This window comes from Erinaceus europaeus, chromosome 8, assembly GCF_950295315.1.
Source record: "Erinaceus europaeus chromosome 8, mEriEur2.1, whole genome shotgun sequence".
Lineage (NCBI taxonomy): Eukaryota > Metazoa > Chordata > Mammalia > Eulipotyphla > Erinaceidae > Erinaceus > Erinaceus europaeus.
In genome coordinates this window covers 116,551,540-116,572,432 of record NC_080169.1, presented here as the reverse complement: position 1 = coordinate 116,572,432, position 20,893 = coordinate 116,551,540, and the positions used below count along the sequence as shown (strand labels likewise).

General features: G+C 48.6%; 2 protein-coding genes across 3 annotated transcripts in view; both read right to left on the bottom strand.

The window, feature by feature from the left end:
* Window positions 1-8,584, bottom strand: part of ARHGEF5 (Rho guanine nucleotide exchange factor 5) — a 22,327-nt gene extending 13,743 nt beyond the window's left edge. Inside the window, exons 1-5 of one of the 2 annotated variants that reach the window (XM_060196758.1) lie at window positions 6,405-8,584; window positions 5,868-5,925; window positions 5,289-5,353; window positions 4,789-5,114; window positions 747-907 (exon numbers count right to left, since the gene is read on the bottom strand). In XM_060196758.1, coding sequence (XP_060052741.1) covers window positions 747-907; window positions 4,789-5,114; window positions 5,289-5,353; window positions 5,868-5,925; window positions 6,405-8,397 — 2,603 coding nt within the window. In that variant the 5' untranslated portion in view covers window positions 8,398-8,584. The remainder of the gene's footprint in view (window positions 1-746; window positions 908-4,788; window positions 5,115-5,288; window positions 5,354-5,867; window positions 5,926-6,404) is intronic. The other variant, XM_016187820.2, reaches the window with a different exon arrangement.
* Window positions 8,454-20,893, bottom strand: ARHGEF35 (Rho guanine nucleotide exchange factor 35). Its single transcript, XM_060195675.1, has 3 exons — window positions 20,710-20,893; window positions 8,571-9,468; window positions 8,454-8,521 (listed from the first exon to the last, which is right to left on the bottom strand). Exons 2-3 carry the CDS (start codon window positions 9,454-9,456, stop codon window positions 8,454-8,456), a joined length of 954 nt encoding a protein of 317 aa, XP_060051658.1. The 5' UTR covers window positions 9,457-9,468; window positions 20,710-20,893.

Genomic DNA, 20,893 nt, shown 5'->3' with positions numbered 1-20,893 from the left:
ATCTCCTCTTTGGTCAGCAAGTCTCCCTGGTTGAATTTCACTCAATATCCTTTGCTATCCACTATCCACCAGAGTGACTTCCACACTGGACTCTCCCCAGTGTGGCCCTGATATAACTCTCTGGTCCTCATATTCCATTAAAAAAAAAGTCTACTCTTCATCCTGTTTTATTTAGGTTGTCAGAAAACTCATAAAGCACTTAAAAAAACCCAAAACTTACTATCTTTATTAATTGGACAGAGATAGTCAGAAGTTGAGAGGAAAAAGGATGATAAGGAGAGAGACAGAGAGACACCTGCAGCACTGCTTCACCACTTGTGAAGCTTTCCCTGTGCAGGTGGGAACCAGGGCTTTGAACCTGGGTCCTTGCACACTCTAACATGTGGACCCAACCAGGTGCACCATGACACGACCCCAATAATGCATTTTTTACATAGAAAAACACAGCAAAATATGCCGTAACTTTTCTGACAACCCAACGGCTTTTTGCTCTTCAGCTGATTCTCACAGCTCTCCAGAATGTCTGAGCCCTCCACCCAGGCTGGGCTCCTCATTTATTTGTTCCTCTAATGAGTTGACATTCCTACACCCTCTCTCTTTGCCTTTCTCTCATCCCCGTGTTCTTGGATACTCCTGCAGATTATGGCAAAAGGGGTCTGAAAGGAGAGAAAACTCAGTGGAAGGTATGCAGGGCAAAAGCAAGGGTGGCTGAGTGAGGTGAGGTTGTGGGGTGAGGGGAGCCTCACGTGGTGCTGACTTCTCGCACGTCCTGCAGACGAGAAAAGAGCCACTGGTGCTCCTGATTGGAGAGGGTGGCCCGGAGCTGGGAGGAGTGTTGGAAGTGGTCCACAGCTATATGGAGGCTGCGTAGGTATGAGGCCTCAGACACAATCAGCTCGAATTTGGCCTAGGAGATTACGGAGCAGGAAGATTACGCAAAGATATTTCTTGGTGGGTCAAGGAAATTCAGCAGTTTTAGGACCCAGGAGCTGCCTGAGAGTCCTTGGTCCCAATTACAATCTCCGGCACTGCCAGAACTGAGAGGAACTTTCATCCATACACCTCCCTCTACACACACTCCACATTCAGCTTTTTCTCTTGTCCGTTTTATTATTTTATTTTACTATTTATTTATTTATTTTCCTTTTTGTTGCCCTTGTTTTTTTATTGTTGTTTTAGTTATTATTGTTGTTGTTATTGCTGTTGTCATTGTTGGATAGGACAGAGAGAAACAGAGAAAGGAGGGGAAGACAGAGAGGGGGAGAGAAAGATAGACACCTGCAGACCTGCTTCACCGCCAGTGAAGCGACTCTCCTGCAGGTGGGGAACCGGGGGCTTGAACTGGTATCCTTACACCAGTCCTTGCTCTTTGCGCCTCCTATGCTTAACTCGCTGTGCTACCGCCCAACTCCCTATTTTATTTTATTTTTATAGCCATCAGGGATACAGCTGGGGCTCTGCACCAGTACAATGAATCCACCACTCCTGGCAACTATTTTTTCTAATTTATTAGATAGGAAGAGAGAAATTGAGAGAAGAGGGATACACACACACACACACACACACACACACACACACACACACGCCAAACAGTTGCTGCAGACCTGTTTCACTACTCCTGAAGCATTCTCCCCTGCAGGTGGGGAGCAGAGTCTCAAACCTGGGTCCTTACACTGGATGGTAACAATATGCGCTTAACCACATGGTCCACTCTCCGTCCCTACCCCCAACTCGATTTCTTTCTAAGAAGATAATCTCATATAAAGTCTTCATTTGGTCCCTTGTATATTCTAACCACTGTGAAGAGTGCCAGGAGTAGAGAAATAAACAAAACCTATCCATTTCCAGTTCAATCTCATCACATCCCATCCTGACAAGGGCCTTCTTTTGCTTTGAGGTCAAGGATGTAAAAACATGTGCAAAGTCCAAAAGAGCAAGAGAATACGATGCTTTCAAGAAACTTAAATAGGCTGAACGTTTCTACAACCCTGTGTATGAAACTAGTAGCTGAAAATGATGCTGGGGGTTGGACGAAGATAGCATAATGGTTATGAAGAGTCTCTCATACTTGAGGCTCCAAAGTCCTAGGTTCAATCCCCTGCATCTCCATTAAACCAGAGCTGAGTAGTGCAGAAAGAAAGAAAAAGAAAAGAAAAGGAAAGGATTCTGGGTGCCGCTATGCCTTGTGTGTGACGCAAGTTTGACCTCAGTCCTCACCACGCTAAAGGAAAGGTCTGTGCTGTGGTCTTTTTCACTCTCTGCCTCTTGGAAGAAGAGAAAGAAGGAAGGAAAGAAAGGAGGGAGGGAGGGAGGGAGAGAGAAAAGAAGGGAGGGAGGAATGCAGGGAGGGAGAAAAGAAAGAAAGAAGGAAGGAAAGGAGGGAGAGAGGGAGAGAAGAAGGATGGAGGGAGGAAAGATGATGATACCAAGAAAACAGAGTATGTCTACAGAATTATGTAAACTAGCTTCGCCTTAAGGGGATGTGAGGATAACAAATCAAGCTTGATGTAAGGTACTTACTTGACCAAAATTTTCTTCAATCAAGCTATCTAGAGCTCACTGCGAAGAAAACAACAGAAGCTATAAAGTAGTCATGTTAGGAAACTGGACAGCTGGAGTCATATCAGATGAAGGATGAGGAAGGAGAGGTCGCCAGGACAGAGGCAGGTAAGCCAGTTTCCTGCCTCCTTGGAAGCTAGACTGGAAGCCCTAGCTGACTTGCTAGACATGGGGGCAGGCAGAGTCACAGCTGGCGTCTCTGGCTTTGAGTTGGACGAAGAAAGAAGTCACTCACAACTAGAGGACTTTGAAAAATAAACTGATTTAGGAGATGAACATGATTTTGTGGTTTGAGGAATGAAAGCATGCAGAGTATCTAAGGACAAGATGGTGCAACTGTGCTTCTTTGGAAATAGCTCAGCACTTTGGAAACCCGGTTGGAGATTCCAATAGGGGACGCATTGGCCCCTAGCCCTGTCCTCCTCTAACTGGGCTGGGCACGTTCTCCACCCGAGCATGAGGCTTACAAAGAGATGCACGGACAGTACACACACACACACACACACACACACACACACACATACACACACACACGCCCATACTACAACTAGGTGACCCTCCCGTGTAACACTGAATCTAGACACTGAATGCTAATTATTTCTTCCTTGCTCTAATATCCAGTGACTGTGAATTTTTTAATAATACTTTTTCTCAAAATTTAGTTTACTTATTTTTTAAAAGATTTTATTAGATAGGACAGAGAAAAATTGAGAGGGGATTAAGGAGCTAGAGAAGAGAAAAAGACCTGCTGCACTGCCTTACCACTCTGTGAACCTTCTGCCCCTGAAAGTGGGGGCCTGGGCACCTGAACCCAGGCCCCTGTGCATAGTTAACATGGATGCTCAACCCACTGAGCTACCACCAGTCCCCTGTGTGAATCTGAGTGGCTCATATGACCTTCCTGAATTTCAGTTTGCTTGTGTTTTTATTAGGTGTAGTGGTTCAATCTCACAAAGATGGTGAGCAGTCAAAAGAAATAGTCTTGAGGGACTCTATTGATCCTAGGAGGGCCACATTGTAAAAGGTCCAGGAATACAAATGTATATAAGAGGCACAGAGACCTCTCTTCTCAGCAAACGAGGCCAGAGTGGGCCAAAGAACATGGGAGTGGCCTAAAGAGGCTGGTTTTGGTGAAATAGCTAGAGTTCATATCCTCTCCCTATGGCTTATTTCACTGACATGATAGCAACCAATAACTTCAAGATATCCCTCCATGTGCTTTAGAAGCTGAAATCAGGGGGCTAGGTTGAGTGCACATGTTACTATGCTCAAGCTTACTATGTTACTATGTTCCAGCTCCCACTCCCTGCCTGCAGGCAGAAAGCTTCATGAGTGGTAAAATAGGTCTGCAGGTATCTCTGTTTCTCTTCCTCTCTATTTCCCCCCACCTCTCAATACCTGGCTGTCTCTATCAAATAAATAAAGATAATACATTTTTCTAAAAAGTAAAAAAAAAAGAAAAAAAAAAGTCCTCAAATAGAAGCATCAAAACCCCCTAGCATTGTAAAACGAACTCGCTTTCTCCCTCCCTCCTTGCATTCTTCTCTTTTGCCTGATAGATAAGGATGAAAGGAGGGTCTCACACATGCACAATTAAACTGAGTGGCTTTCCTAAGTCAATTTCCTATTCTTTAATTTTTTGGATAGAGAGACAGAAAGGAGACAGAGGACAACAAAATGGGAAAAACAGCCTCCAGGAGCAGTGGATTCATAGTGCAGGCACCAAGCCCCAGCAAGCAATATCCCTGGAGGCAAAACAAAACAAAACAAAACAAAACATTTCCCATGTAAAACCTAGTCATGGCAGTAACATTAGGCAAACAGCCTCTGTGTCAGTCTTGCTACTAGGGTTCAGGACCACAAGGGAGAAGTATGGTCACCCGAAAGCCTTTATGAAACCAATGGACATGAGGATCATTGCAAAAAGTACTATTCTGGGGCCCAAACCCAAAAGCTTTTTGCACCTGCCTTGGTCAAAGAGAAGAACTCTAGTGTAGTCAGAAACCCTGGTTGCAGGGGGGCATTTTAGCCTAGTCGGAAGCAGCAGTGATGGAGTTAAGTGCATATCTAACAGATCCAGGTACGGGAGCCCAAACCAGTAACTGGGAGGAAGGAGCCCACGCATAGCCCACGCATAACGGAGAGAAGAGTGAAGCCCCGCAGAGTGGTATACAGGTACGCACAGCAGGGACAGCTGGCTTGCAGCCTCCCTCAGCCCCAGTCGGGTACCTCCTGCAGCTTCTGATCTGAGTGGGTCATGGAGAGCAGCACGGCACTATTGCGCACTAAGGGGATTTCCTGCCAGAGGGAGGCGCTGGAGACCATGGAGAGACGCTGCAGGTAAGACTCAGATGAGACCAGGCCCTTGCGGGGCTGTCGAGGCGAGGCAGGCCCAGGCTCTTCTGCTATACTGTCCAGCCTCTGCTGGCTCTGAATCTCCTTGTTCAGAGCTTCGTCGCTGTACTCCTGGTAGAGCAACTGGGCTAAGGAGTGAAGGAGACACGTGGGACGGTGGTGGAGGGGAGAGGATTCGGGAGGAGAAAGGGACGGTGAGTCTAGAGGCACAGAAACAGAGGTCACGGGTCTGCTTCTGTGTGTCTATCCCCCTCCCTCTTAACTTCCCCTGTCCTGTTGTCTTCTCTCTCTGGGAATGTTAACTACCCACTGCCCGAGAGCCATCAGCTCCTTCCCAGTCCTCTCCAGTACTGTTGGCTGGTACTGGTACTCACAAGAGTTGATGAGCTTCGAGCAGCGTCTGGCAAAACCAGCCTTCATCTCCTTCGGTTTCTTCTCCCTGCGGAGGAAAAGAAGGATCCCAGGGTGTTTGCAGGCCCTTCGATAGAGAAAACCCCTCCAAGATGACAAAAGAAGAGAATGTCTCTGTCTTTTGGGATGTGTCCTATATTTCAGGGTCAGACGCCCAGAAGTGAGTGGTTACAGCTCCATGTGCAGAATGGTTTATTAGATCAACATCAGAGGGTCTAGGTGGATGGGAGACTGGAACTTAGCTGACACAATCAGACAGATCAATGAGGTCTCTGCCCGGAATCCTTCTGTCTCTCTCCTCTATATCCCACCCCTCGAATAGCTACAGCTGAGCCATACAGGATTCTTAACTCCTTCTCAGCTACTGGAAATCTCAGAATACTTAAGTTTTATTTTGTTGTACTACATTTTATTTTTTGGTGAAAGGGATCAAACCCTCTCATGCATGTGAGGAGTGTGTTCTACCCAGAGCCACTTTCCCAGCTCTGAGTATCCTAAGAAAAGAGAGCCCAAGAGTGTCCATTAAAAGAAAAGAGACTCACCGGAAAACAATGGTGTCTGCAGCACTGGGAGATTTTTCCATGATGAAACTCTTGGCATCTGAAAACAGGAATGGGCAAAAAGACTGAGAAGCCAGAGAAGTGAATGAGGTGAAGGCCAGAATGGAAGATGTAGGTGTCAGGGATGGGTGAAGAAAAGGACTCTACTGGGAATCTGTAGGGGAGAGACATATCCCAGTAGTAGCATCTTAGAAGGCAAATATGGGGTCTGTCCTCATCTCTGGGGTCAGACCATGAACTGAACAAGGAAAGCATGCCTTCTACTGCCCAAGAGGACATGGAGAAGGTTCTGGTCCTTGGAGAGTTGAAAAAGTTCCAGAAAAAACAAAGGCCCAGGTGTGGTGACAGATGGGAGTTACAAGGAAGAGAGGGCAGAACATGGAGGAACCCAGGACTTCTCTCTGGGGTGGACATGAGGGTGACAGCAGACAGCAGAGGCTCTGTTGAGGAGATAAGGGGGTGGAACCAGAAAAAGCCTGGTCTGACCAGAGTGCCCCTGAGTTCCCAGACCCAGCCTACCCGTCATGCCTTCAGGCAGGATGGAAGGTCTACGCAGGCCCTGTCGGTTCCAGCTCTTTTGCTTATTGGCTCCCTCACTGGGAACACTGCTCTGCCCACTGGTGCTGGCATCACGTGCTCTCCCCGGGTCCCGCCGGTGGGGCCAGCTGGATGACTTCTCCAGTTGGGGATGACTGGGTCTGTCCTCAGGCCTTGCTCGGCCCATTTCCGACCTCCTCAGGCTGTTGGCTGACTTCTGAGTGGTCGTCTTCCTCGGGCTACCATGGGCGTGGGTCTCTGATTCTTCAGAGGAACCTGGTTCAGCCTGAGTCCAGGGGGTGGAGGGGGAGGATGGCATCATCAGGTTTGTCATGTTGCTGAAGGCCAGAACAGAGGCCGCCTCACTCTTAGTCCAACCTGAGGGGACCAAAGCTTCCGTGGTCCTGCTGGTGGCGGGGGGCCAGGAGGTCCTTTCTGCAGAATGTGGGCTGGGCACCGTCCACTCCTGATGAACCGGCTTTGGGCTGGGCTGACTTGGCTGGAGGAGTCCTCCCAGAGTGCTCATGCTCCTCCCCCTGGTCTTGGGGGGCAGTGGGGGTGCTTCAGAGGGTGGCTCTAGGATAGGGAGGGGGGGCAGAGGCTTGTAGATCCTTGGGCTGCTGGCTGAGGAACCAGGATGTTGGGGCAGATCCGGAGTGGGTGGCAGTGGCTTGTTGTACCTCAGCTTGGGGGAGAAAGAAGCCGGGACATGATGGGGGTTGTCTGGGGTAGAGGGCAGAGGTCGTAGTTGCCTTGCCACCAGGGGGTCAGGAGCCTGGGGAAGCGGGCCTTTTGCAGGGGCGTGTGGTCTGGTGATCAGAGTCAGCGGAGGAGGGTGGTGACACCGCTTCAGGGTGGGGCCCATCATATTCAATTGTCTGTCTGTCTGCACAGTGGAGGGCAGGGAATACCTCTTCTCCCAGGTACGGGGACTGTAAGGGTGACAATTGTTGGAATCCATGGTGACAGAGTTTGGGGAAGACCCACAGGCCAAAGAGTGTGGGATAAAAGCCGGATTCAATGGGGAGCTGGGTCTTTCCGGATGTGAGGGGAATTCTCCTGGGTCCTGCCCCAGAGTTGTGAGTAGACTCTGAGATTCTGGGATGATGCAACCATGCCCTCTGATTTTCCTATCCCTCCTGGGGACAGCAGAGTCATAGCTGGCAGGCTTGGGGGGCTTCTGGGGCAACTCGGAGTGGGAGGAGGAAAAGGGTGTGCCCGCCAGGTCTGGAGCAGACCCTGCCCTGTGGGAACCTGGGAAGGACTTGCTCCTCAGATGAGGTACTGTCCCCATGCTGTTGTTCTGGGGGCTCTGACGCATAGTCCAGGGGTCCATGAGGGTCTCTGTAGCAAGGAAGCCATGGAGGGCAGACAGGGGCATCTCAGAAGCCCCATAAGGAGATGGGCTGTCAGATGACAGAGAAGTTCTGGAAGTTTCTGGAGAACAGACAGCAGGAGAAGGCTTCCTCAGAGGAATGGTCAGGGAGCTGCTGGCAGATGGTGAGGCGGGGGTGCACACAGAAACTTCATGGGGACTGTGAGTAATTGAATCTGGCATCCTTGGAGGGAGTGCAGGTGGACAGAGAGAGGCCAGCTTGGTCCCCTGACCAGATAAAGGCCCCTGTCTCAGCCTGAACCCCTCTTCCTGGCTGCCCTGGTCTGTTTCTTGGTTGGGTGACTCCCCAGCAGGGTAGGAGCCAGCTAAAGATATGGATGGGTGCAGCCCTCCTCCCAGCTCTGGGTTTGGAGGTGGAGACAGTGCCTCAGGCCTGGGTGTTGTCCTGATCCCAGGAATTCCAGGTATGGGGGGACAGTGGTCCTCACAAGGAGAAGAAACCGCAGGGGGCCCCAGAGGCAGTGTGGAAGGACCATCATGTTCCTCTCCCTCTTCCTTTCTGCCCACTCCCTGCAGGGGTTCCCCTGTCTCTGGTACCTCCTTGCTCCACCCTGCCTCCCCTAGCCCATCTATCTGCATCTCTTTCCCCTGCAGGCCCTTTCCTTCCTTTCCAGATACTTTCTCTGATGTTCCCTCTAAGTTTTGCTTCTCCTCCTGTGGAGCTCCCACCAAGCTCTCTTCTGGCCTCCTCTGGGTCCTTTCCCTTTGACCCAACTGTTCTAGAACTTTCTGACTCTCTTGAGCCCACTCACCGTCCTCACACACACTGTCCACTTTCCCACTGAATCTCTCTCCTTCGAGATTCACAAGCACCTCGCCATCTTGCTCCTGCTTCACCTCCTGCCTCTGCTCTCCCTCTAGACGATGTCCTCCTTCCTCTTCTCTTACAAGTCCACCTGCACAGACATCCCCTCCTGACGTCCCTTCTCCCTGAAGCCTCGCCTCTACTTGCCTCTGCTCCTGCAGTCCCCAGGCCTCTTCTTGCTCTTGACTTTCTTGGCCTCCTATCCACGGCTGCTCAAACCCTGCCCTGACACTTGCACCTTCAGGGTCCCTAGGCTGATGAGTCCCATCAGGTTGCCCTTCTTGGGAAGGATCAAGTATGGTTTGAGCAGAGGGGTCTGGAGAAGCTGCTACTACTTCTCCTTCTCCTTCTTCTCTTCCTCCTCCTCCTTCATCTTCATCTTGGTCAGAAACAAGTGTCAGAGGTGTGAGTTCCGATGTTAACTGTACCTCCAGCCCACCAAGAGGGTCCTGCTCCATCCAGAGCTCTGGAAACATCAGTGTCCTGGCTGTGGACTGTCTGCTCACCAGGCTTGGGGACCCTGCCTCCTGACACTCTGGGGTGTCACAGGCCTCAGTCCCAAGGTTTTCCTGGTGGGTCTCCACTTCTGTGGAGGCTTCCTTGGGGAAGGAGGGCATGCTCTCTGCTACACAGTCACTCACATCCTGGAAATCGCTCGGTCGCGTCTCCAAAGGGCTGAGTCCCCGTGAAGGCTCAGAAGGTGGGTCTTGAGCTTCGTGTCTCAAGGCTGGGGACTGGCTGCTTCTCAGGAGAGTTTTGGGGTTCACATGGAATTCTGCTCTGGCAGGAATGGAAGTTGAGGCTCCTGCGGGTTGAGGTTCCTCAGCCGCCATCAGGGCTGGAGCCTGAGGAGGAAAACAAGACAAAGTTTCTAGCACTGTCTTTGCATTTAGCCTTCAGAAGGGCAGACTCAGTACACGAGAGACATATAGCTGGGGAGAGAGTTCAGTCATTAGAGCTCGAGACTTCCATGCCTGAAGCTTCTGGTTTGAATCTCAGTGCTGTATGTAATGGAGTGGTTTCTTGTTGGCTTCCTCTCTTTCATATGAAATAAATAAAGTAAAGAGGAAAATCAAACAGCGAGGCATGGCTCTCATTCTATGGAGAGTCCTTTGGGGGACTGGACGGCAGCCCACTTAGTAGAGGACACATGCTACTTACTATACACAAAGATCCAGGTTCAAGCTCCTGGTCGGTTCTGCAAGGGGGTTAGGATGGTGAAGCAGGGCTGCAGGCATCTCTCTTTCCCTCTCTCTCTATCTCCTTCCCTGTCTCTACCCAAAATAAACACATAGAAATGAAAAATAATTATTGAGAAAAAAGAGACTCTTTCTCTAAGATAAGAAGCTCTCAAACAAGACAAGACTTTAAAACATGTAGCCTTTATTATTTCTCTGGAAAGGTGATCCTTGACGCATAGAATATTTGGGAGTGGGGAGTCAGGCGATAGTGCAGCAGGTTAAGCACACGTGGCACAAAGCACAAGGACCAGCATAAAGATTCCGGTTCAAGCCCCTGGCTCCCCACCGGTAGGGGAGTCATTTCACAGGCGGTGAAGCAGGTCTGCAAGTGTCTATCTTTCTCTCCCCCTCTCTGTCTTCCCCTCCTCTCTCCATTTCTTTCTGTCCTATCTAACAACGACAACATCAATAACAACAACAATAATACCTACAACAATAAAACAACAAGGACAACAAAAAGGGAATAAATAAATAAATAAATAAATATTTTTTTAAAAAAGTAAAAAAAAAAAAAAAAGAATATTCGGGAGTGAAAGTGACAGAAAGTCTGCTCCCCGGGGAGCCTTTAGGCTCATGCGTGAGGCAGATAGTAGATGATTCAATGACCGCAGGAGACCGTTGTCTGAGAGGAATAGTTACTCCCAGTGGTCACTCTGCTTCAGGTCTCATGATGTCATCTCCCCTCTCTCCTTGCTAGCTCCCTGGACAGCAACAATGACTCAGGCCCATATAATTCCCAGACTCTGTGAACACCACACCCTAGTTTAACAGCCCTGAGAAGAGCTGTTTTCAGAGAGAACTACCTCCTGGTCCTCACATAGGGGATTAAAACAAGTCCAGCTGTCATTGCTAATGGCCCAGCATAGCTTAAGGTTTTTTAAACAGAACCTGGGCAGCCGGGGAGGTAGCTCAGTGGTAGAGCGAAGGACTTGCATACTTGAGGTCTTGGATTCAATCTACAGCCACGCATATGCTAGAGAGGCGCTCTGGTCTCTATCTCTCTTATGGAATGAATAAAAATAAACCGTAGGAGGCCCAGGAGATAGCTAGGCAGTTAGGGCGCCAGATGTGCACGCCTAAGGTTCAGTCCTGAAGCAGAAGGTTCAGTCCTTGACACCAACTTATGATAAAGTTACATGGTGCTCTGGCTATCTCTCTCACTTTTTCTTTTTCTAAATTCCCTTTTGTTGTCCTTGTTGCTTTATTGTTGTAGTTATTACTGTTGTTGTTATTGATGTCACTGTTGTTTTGATGTTGCTGTTGTTGGATAGGACAGAGAGAAATGGAGAGAGGAGGGGAAGACAGAGAGGGGGAGAGAAAGATAGACACCTGCAGACCTGCTTCACCATATGTGAAGGGGAACCCCCTGCAGGTGGGGAGCTGGTGGCTCGAACTGGGATCCTTAATGCTGGTCCTTGCGCTTTGTAGCTATGTGTGCTTAACCCACTGTGCTACCGCCCAACTCCGCATCTTTCTCACTTTGTCTCTTAAATTAATAAGTCTTCAGTGAGGGTAGATAGTATAAGGGATAGGCAAAGGGATTCTCATGCCTGAGGCTCCAAAGTCCCAGGTTCAATTCCTCATACCACCATAAACCAGAGGTGGTAAAATAAGTAAATAAATAAATAAATCTTTAAAAAATACTTAGCAGGGAGCCAGGGAGTAGATGTAGGAGACATAGTAAAAGTAGCACGGGACTCTGAAGCATATAATCCCAAGTTCAATCCCCAGCATCGCATTTGCCAGAGCAAGGCTCAGGTTCTCTCACTAACTCATTAATAAATTAATATCAATAAATACAAGAGAAGGGTGGTGATTCTCTTGGTCTAGTTCCCACATTACCATGTTGAAGGCCCTGGGTTCAAGGCCCTGGGTCTTCTTCACCTGCAAGGGGAAGTTTCACGAGAGGTGAAATGGTGCTGCAGCTGTCTCTCTGTCCCCACTTAAACCTCAATTTCTCTCTCTGTCCTTTCAGATAAATGTGAAATAAAGCATTAATTAAAAAAAATAAATAAATCCAGAAAAAAAAATAGACAAAAAATACTTAGCTGCCAGGTGGGAGCCCACTGAATGTAGAAGACATTTTATTATCTCAAAGGGCCTGGGTTCGAGACCCTGCACTATACAGAAGCACCACAAGAGATAACAGAGGAGCTCCATGGGGGGGTAGAGCAGTGTGATGGTGTCTCTGTCTCTACTCTATCTGCCTCTTTCTTCTCCTCTTTCTAAAATAAGAGGTGGAAAAGTTGGGCCTGAGAGAATACTCAAGTGTGTCATGTATGTACCATGTATGTACAAGGCACAATGTTCATTCTCCAGACACACACACACACACACACACACACACACACACACACACACACCACACACACACACACCAAAATCAAGCCCACGGCCCTCAACTTTCTCACTCCCCCTTCCCTACCACAGCCCTGTGGGCTCAATGCTTCTCAACACTGGTCCTGCCCCACCCCATACCTCTCCCTGCCAGCAGAAGCCTCCTCTCCTGCTTTGGGAAGTCTTCTTTAGAAAGGAAGGGAGAAGGACTGCTTTTGTTGGCTGCAATCTCCTCTCTTGCCTTCCCAAGCTTCCCCACACCCAGGGGGCCTTTCTGTCCTTCCACTGCCTTCTCTACAGCGGCCATCTTGTCTGAATCAAAGCACACACACGTGGCCTTCTAACTTGTCAAAGACATTGTTCCCGCCTCATCTCCTCAACATCTCACAGCTGCCACCTTCCTGCCGCTAAGTCCAAGGAGGCTCCACGGGGGCTTGTCTGGGGTCTTGTCAGGATTTCCCGTTTCTGAGACGGGAAGTGGTCTTGCTGTTTGTGAAACACCGTCTTCCTGGTTTAATGCCATGTGTTTTCCCCAGCTCAAGCATACGGCATGACTCCTTGTAGGACCGATCAACAGCTAGAGCTTACTTTACACCTCCCTATAGCTTTGCTATCCTTATGGAAATGTATTGATATACCTGTTTTCCTTTATTTCAAAGAATAAGCTTCTTGAGGTCAAGAACTGTATCTGGGGGTTGGAAGGGAACTCACTTTTACACCATGTTTGAGATCCTGGGTTTGAGACCCAGCACCACACTGGGCATTACAGCACTGAAGGAAGTTTCCATAGGCGGTGAAGTGGTTCTGTGGTATCTTTTCTCTCTCACTCTCTCTCTCAAAGAGATAAAGAATGGAAAAAAATGCCCTTGAGAGGCTACTTAATGCTATCATGTGTGGGGGAGGTCCCGAGTTCACTGCCCGATATGGCATTAAAAAGAAATAAAAGGTTAAGCGCACATGGCGTGAACACACACGCAAGGACCAGTGTAAGGATCCTGGTTCGAGCCCCCTGCTCCCCATCTGCGGGGGGTGGGGGGAGAATCGCTTCACAGGCGGTGAAGCAGGTCTGCAAGTGTCTGTCTTTCTCTCCCCTGTCTGGCTCCCTTCTTCTCTTGATTTCTCTCTGTCCTCTCCAACAACAACAATGGTAACAACAATAATAATAATGACAACAACAAGGGTTAACAACAAGGGCAACAAAATTGGATAAATGGCCTCCAGGATCAGTGGATTTGTAGTGCCAACACGGAGCCCCAGCAATAACCCTGGAAGCAAAGAAAGAAAAGAAAAAGAAAAATCTGCATCCTGGGATGTGATACGGTGGGTATGGTGCTAAACTCTCAGCATCACATGTACCATAGTGATGCTCTGGTTCTCTCTCTTAAACACACAAGCAAACAAATAAATATTTAGGGGCCAGGTGGTGGCGCACCTGGTTGAGCACACATGCTATAATGTGCAAGGATGTGGGTTAGAGCCTCTGGTCCCCACCTTCGGGGTGGGGAGGGGAAGCTTCATGAGTGGTGAAGCAGGGCAGCAGACGTCTCTCCGTCTCTCTCCTTCCACCTTCCTTTCGATTTCTGGCTGTCTCTATCCAATAAATAAGTAAAGGTTAAATAAATATTTTAAAAGTAAAATAAAGAGAATAAATAGAGGCCAGGCTGGGGTGCACTTGGTTAAACACACACACACACTACAATGTGCAAGGGCCCGGGTTCAAATCCCTGGTCCCCACCTAGAGGAGGACAGCTTCACAGGTGGTGAAGTAGGGGTGCAGGTCTCTCTCTTTCTCCATTTATCTATCTCCCCCACCCCTCTCAATTTCTCTATGTCTCTGCCCAGTAATCAAAAATTAATTTAGAAAGATCTTTAAAAAAAATCATATAGGTAAGGCTGAGAGGTGGTACACTCACCTGGAAGAGTGCACTCTTGAGAGTTTGTGAGGACACAGGTCCAGGCCCCTGGCCACCATGAAAAGGGAGGAGCTTCATGCATGGCAGAATAGTGCTAGAGCGTCTCTCCTGCTCACTTTCCCTCTATAAAATAAATAAATAAATAAATAAATAAATAAATAAAGAGTTCACTGGGAGGTGTGGAATCATACACAAAGCCCCAGTGACAACCTTGGCTTATAGATACATAACTAGCACAACTACATCTACTATGTTCAACTATATTATACCAAGAGCAATACCTGACTCATATTAAGTGCAATTTTTTTAGTTATATTTATTTATTGGATAGAGACAGCCAGAACTCAAGAGGAAGAGGGAGACAGAGAGGCAGAGAGACAGAAGGACACCTGTAGCACAGCTTTCACCATTCGTGAAACTTAACCCCCTGTAGCTGGGGGCCGGAGGCTTGAACCCAGATCCTTGTGCACTGTAATATGTGGCCAGCCAGGTGCGCCACCACTCGGCCCCAGTGCTCTTTATTTTTCAAAGACAGAATGAAATTCCTCATTTCTTCCAGGCTAACATGCCTCACCTCAACTCAGTGCCCTACTATCGAACCGCTCACCAAACCCTACTGGTCCCATCTCCTCCTCGACAGAACTTAAGAGTCTCTCTGCTCTCCAGTTCCACTGCTAGACCCACAGGCCTACTGCCCTCCCATCCAGACCACAGCACCAGAAGCAAGAATGATCTGTAAACAGTCCTATTCTCAGTTCAAGTCCTCCAGTGGTTTGTGACTACAATGTGAGAAGCTCACATATCCAGCAGCCTCTTACTCCCTTTCCCACAACATCAAGGCCTCTCTGTCTCCTAGGTTCTTCACAGGAGTAGCACCTAAGCTTATAACCCAACTCCTCCTGCCAGAGAAGGACCTAACCTTCCCCTCTAACTCTTGTCCTGGTTTGTCATTATGTATTTAATGTCTGGTCCAGACCATGAATTCCAGGAAGATGCACATCTCAGGGTTCATCCTCCTCTGCAGAAGGTTAGCTGATCAGTGGAGATTTTGCACATGCGTGAAAAATAAAAAAATAAAACAAGACCCGAAGGAATGTGCTTCAAAGGTTAGTTTGGCCCTTTTTGTGAATGTGGCTTGCTATTTTTCAGACAACTGTAGAAACTGTTAGACACCCACATTCTTTAAAAAGGGAATAAGGGCTTAGGAGATACCTCAATGGTAGCACACCAGAGTCTCATGTCTGAGGCTCAGTGGCCCCAGGTTCAACCCCTGACAGCACCATAAGCCAATGTCTCATTGAAATAAATAAATCACGTTAAGTGTAAGAAATAAGAAAAGATAAACATTTCCCTTGCAAGGTGTTCTACTGAAGATCAAACAAGATAACACAAAAGTACAGTCACAGAAATTCAGGTGTTGCAATTATCCTTGACTTGAGTGAGCGAGCGAGAATCCGTGTGACAGAGAAGGAAAGGAGTTACGAGGTGGAACAGCCTTTGGAGACACAAAGAGAGCTGCGGTTAATGGACAGTTGAGGAAATTCTTGATGGTCAGATAACCAAGAGAGCAACTCAACTTTCCCCAGAAAAGGGCACAAATGAACTCAAATGTGAGGCCTCCCCACTTTGGCCTACTATAAGCAACCAGGAGTTCAGCAGAAAGAAAACTGGCAGCTTCCCGGCCCAGAAGAGACCCCAGGTTCAGAGAGGAAGACCACAGCCTTAGGCGCCCCGCCGTCATGCTGAGATACTGCACACAGACCCAGACACTGGGACACACACAAAGAATGAGCCGTCCTTGCAGTTTCTACGGAATTCAACAAGCAGGCGCCCAGCCTCCCTGCAGATGCAGTATGTGACAAGCTCCCGGCCACCCCATCGCCACAGATATGATCTATGTGGAGCAAAGAGTCATGCCTAACGCAAGCGCATCTGTGTGGATGGACTTTCATATCCTTCCCAGGTTAGCAGATGTAGCATGTGGTTGTGTAAGTTTCTGCAGTCAGCCCTAAGTGGAAAATATGATCATCATCATCACAAACACTCCTGCGGTGTTCCCTGACTTATCAACCGCACGGTTAAATGATAGACTTGCAAGCTGTAAACACTTTCTGCAATGTGGCTTCTGCCTGCCTAAGGAGGCCATGTGAGGAACTAAACCCATGGCTTCCTCTTGCCCACAGCTGAATTGTCTTGGCCCTACAGCCAGGTCCTTCATGCAAAGTCGTTTCTGAATGGAGAAGCTCATCCCTGCTGTATCCAGGTTCTATCTCTTGACATCACATGTGACAGGGACATCTTCAGTTTCCTTCCAGTGATGCCATGCACGCCTGTCTTTGGCAACCTTGCTGACATGGTTTCAAACACTGACTTTATCCATTTGGAATTGCTAAAGGTCACAAGAAATGGGTTGCCAATTCTTCAGATTTGATCCTAGCTTAGCAATGCTATGGTAACCAGGCATTAGAAAATTAGATGAAGTTCCCCACTGGGCTATGGGGTGGGGGGTGGGGGGTTCATGAGTGGTGGAATAGTGTTGCACGTGTTTCCCTCTCCAGCAAAATAAATAAGTAGAAATAGAGAGAGAAAGAGAGAGAGAGAGAGAGAGAGTAAAAGTAAAGATAATGCCCACCAAGATGCAGAGGCATTGTTCAGGCACAGAACCCTAGCGATAACCTTGTTGGCGAAATTTTTTAATAAAGGAACTTAGATAAGACTAAAGGAAGTCTGTAAAGGGGCAAGGAGATAGTTTACCCATTAGAGCTTGTGCCTCACCAAGCAGGATGCCCCAACCCAAGCCCTGATACCACATGGCAGTACCGTGAATGACGTTGAGGGGCTCCCTGATTGGTAGAGCGGTGCTGGCTGGCATGCCATTTCCCCCTCTATGTCTGTCTCGTTTTCCCTCACCCCTGCTCTGACTCTCTCTAAAATAAAAAATGAAATGCCTGGCTGCTAAGGATGGTGTCACATATGCCAGAGTCTGGCTTCATTTTCCAGCACTGAAAAAAAACAAGGCAGGAGAGGAGAGGGAGAGGGAGAGGGAGAGGGAGAGGGAGAGGGAGAGGGAGAGGGAGAGGGAGAGGGAGAGGGAGAGGGAGAGGAGAGGGAGAGGGAGACAGAGAGAGAGAGAGAGAAAGAGAGAGAAAGGAAGAGAAAGAGAGAGGGAGAGAGAGAGGAATAAAATAAGGCAGAAAGACATTTTATGTAGTTGCCAGCACTTCATTCTTCAAGTCTACTTTTCCAGATAGAGAAAGAGATAAAGACAGAGGGAGAGAGGCAAAGATATGGAAACAGGAAGCTTCCTCTAGATCAGCAGGGGTTGGGCTCATATCTAGATTCTGGAGATTGTGTGCATAACAAAGCTGGCGCACCATCAGGTGAGCTACTTTGCTGGCCTTGTACTTTCTTACAAATGTATCAACAGAAATATTTATTTATTTACTTACTTACTTACATAGTGCATTGCATTAGAGTCACCCCCTCATCTCCAGCTCTCCTAAGGGTGAAGCATCAGGGTTTTTTCCCTTTATTTTATTTTATTTTATTTATTAATTAATGAGAACAACAGGAGAAGAGAAAGAAAGAACCAGACATCACTCTGGTACATGTGCTGCTGGGGACTGAACTCAGGACCTCGTGCTTGAAAGGCCAATGCTTTATCCACTGTGCCACTCCCAGACCACGAAGCATCCGTTTTGATCTGAGCCCAGCTAACATACAGCATGACATCCTGGCAGTCTGGCCTACCTCCAGACCAGAGATGTTTTCCACCTACTGACCCGTCCATATGCATATTTGGAGAGAATGTTCCAAGTCACCACACCAACATGACAGATGACACAGTTTAGTGTTACCCCTGTAGCACTGAGCATAATAATTCTCATCCTTGCCTACACAACAGATGGAGAGTTTTAAAACTCTCCTCTTCCTCACATGATATTGCTAAGTCTTCACACTGACATCAAGTGACCTATGTCTTTTTGACCTATGTCTCCTGCTTCCAGAACTTCCTATAGCTTACTGTGTCAACTTCAAATAATCTGGCAAACCTCAAAAATCACTGAGCTACTCTTGAGATTACACTCTTAAAACACCTTTGTCTATACCACCACTTGCCTTAGGAAACATTCCCTGCATCATAACACAATTCTCTTCCTGACTTAGAATGTGAAGATGGCCACTCAGATGCATGCTTTTATTCACCATTTGACAGTTTTCCACAGCGCCACAAAGATAGCAAAGTAAGAGAAGCTTTCTGGACCATGAACTATTAAAACCTGTGTTTTCCAGGTTCCAGATGCCACCAGGATGCTGGCTAGGCTTCCCTGGATTGAAGACCCCACCAATGTGTCCTGGAGCTCAGCTTCCCCAGAGACACACCTTACTAGGGAAAGAGAGAGGCAGACTGGGAGTATGGACCGACCAGTCAACGCCCATGTTCAGCGGGGAAGCAATTACAGAAGCCAGACCCTCTACCTTCTGCAACCCTCAACGACCCTGGGTCCATGCTCCCAGAGGGCTAGAGAATGGGAAGACTATCATGGGAGAGGGTGGGTTATGGGGATTGGGTGGTGGGAATTGTGTGGAGTTGTACCCCTCCTACCTTATGCTTTTGTTCACTAATCCTTTCTTAAATTAAAAATTTAAATAAAAAAAAAAAATAACAAAAAAAAAAAAAAAAAAAACCTGTGTTTTGTCCACTTGAGGAAAGTCCTACCACCATCCTAGCGAAAGCTGTAATAAACATTTATTATCTCTTTGCTAAAGTGTGAAAAGTAGTGCACTGTCCTCTCCATTTCCGGTTTATGGTGTTGCTGAAGCATTATTGGCAGCAATGCTGACATGTAGCTTCCAAGCCCTCCTGGGTCCCTGTAAGTGTGACCTGTCCATGTCCTTAACACAGACCCTGCGGGTGACTGTGCGGCCCTGGTCCATTCTGCACAATCTGTAAATGACCAGCTCCTATTCCCAGACACTGGGAATGACTCACTCCTGTCTACACAAGATGTTGTAAGTTCACCTGTTTGGATCTACATTCCAGTGACACTGCTGAGCTTGCAAGTGACCAAATTCTTGTCCACACCACAGAGGGACTGGCCACTCCAGACACCACAAATGGCCTGTTCCTCTCTAACTACAGACACAGTTCTCTGCTCCACAGTCAACCTAAGACAGACTGGGGACCCTAATACAATACAAGTGTCAGCTCCACTCAGAATCACTACGTTCCTTTGACAAGAGGGATTCCTTTGCCTGCCTCCTGGCTATTCACTTTTCCCTGTAAGGATCCTGCTATACATACACCTCCTGCAGGCTAAGACCCATAAAACAAAACAAAAAACAAAACAAAACAAAACAAAAAACAGCCCCAGAGACCCCTCTCAGAAGCTACTCTCAGCAGACAAGGTTTCAGTTTCAGCCTTGACCATCCATTAACAAATAGCCCCATGACCCTTAGACCAAGATTGGGAGCTGCCTCACAGTCCAGGTGGAGAAACAACAGTAAGTCTATGAAAGGGGCCTCTGAAGAATTGCGATTCCTGGACTAAGTCAAGGATGCAAGATCCTGGTGTGAAGTGAAGGAGCAAAAGAAGGAAACAGCTGGAAAGAGAGGTCACCTTCTCTCCCCTGTCAGCTCGACACACCCTCCCCTCTCAGTCTGACAAGAGTCCTGGGCAGAGTTCACGTCTACATAGGAAGCAAACACCTGCCTTGGAAACTGAGATCCAAGAAGGATAGAAGGAGGAGTCCAGAGCCCTGTGGCATCTGTCTGGGGCAGTTTGACTGGAAGGTTCTTTTAAGCCATGCTCAGAAATAGAGCTGCAAACATTGGTTCTAGCACCCCAACTATAAACATCCCTTTCTCCCACTTGCCTCAGGTTCAGAAGGTTTGTGGATAACTCTCATGAAGTTTGGAAAGTGCTTCCCACAGAGGAGGAATTTGGGCCAAGGGGACAGAACAAGAATCTTTTCTTCTTCTTCTTTTTTTTTTTTTTTCTTTACAGGTGTAAGAGCCTGGGTTGATAAGGGAGTAGTGAGTTGCAGTCATGCTCCACAGGAGAGTTCTTGGGCAAGCAGATGAAGGCAAGCAGAGAGAAGACACAAAACCTGTCTAGGTAGATAATAATTCCTGAGAGAGAGAGAGAGAGAGAGAGAGAGAGAGAGAGAGAGAGAGATAGGGAGAGAGAGGGCCTCAGGCAGCCCTTGGGGGCAGTGGTTCGCATTCCCCAAGGCCTGGACTTGGAAGAAAGAGCCCTGATGATTGGCTTGGGACGCTCCAGGGGGTAGGGTGCCCATTTCCAAGGCGGGGACCAGGCCCGGAAGCAAATTTTTCAGGCGAGACCATTTCCTCCAACTTCCCTCCTCTTCCAGAAATGGGGTCCCCTTGGGGGGTCCCCTGAGCTCTGCCTCTCTCACCGCCCACCTCCCCCCCCCCACTACACACTTCCGGAGCCTGCGCACCCCGGGGCCCCTGCTAGGTCAGGTCCCAGGAAGCTCAGGCCTAGACACCCAGTCCTTCCCTCCTTCCCCTCCCTCCAGCCCGGCGCCCCGAGAACCCCCCATCCGCAAGGGGCGCGGGGAGGGCACCCACCTGGTCGGCGTCACATGCTGCCTGGCCTCCGCAGCGCCCTTCGGGTCGGGTCCCAGGCACCCGCCGGCCCGTCCCAGCGCAGGCCCGGCCGCCCCTGCCGCCCCACCCGCGGCCTTCCCCGCCCCGGGCCGGAGGGAGGGCCCTGGCGCCGCTCGGAAGTTTCAGGTGAGGAAACGGTGACACA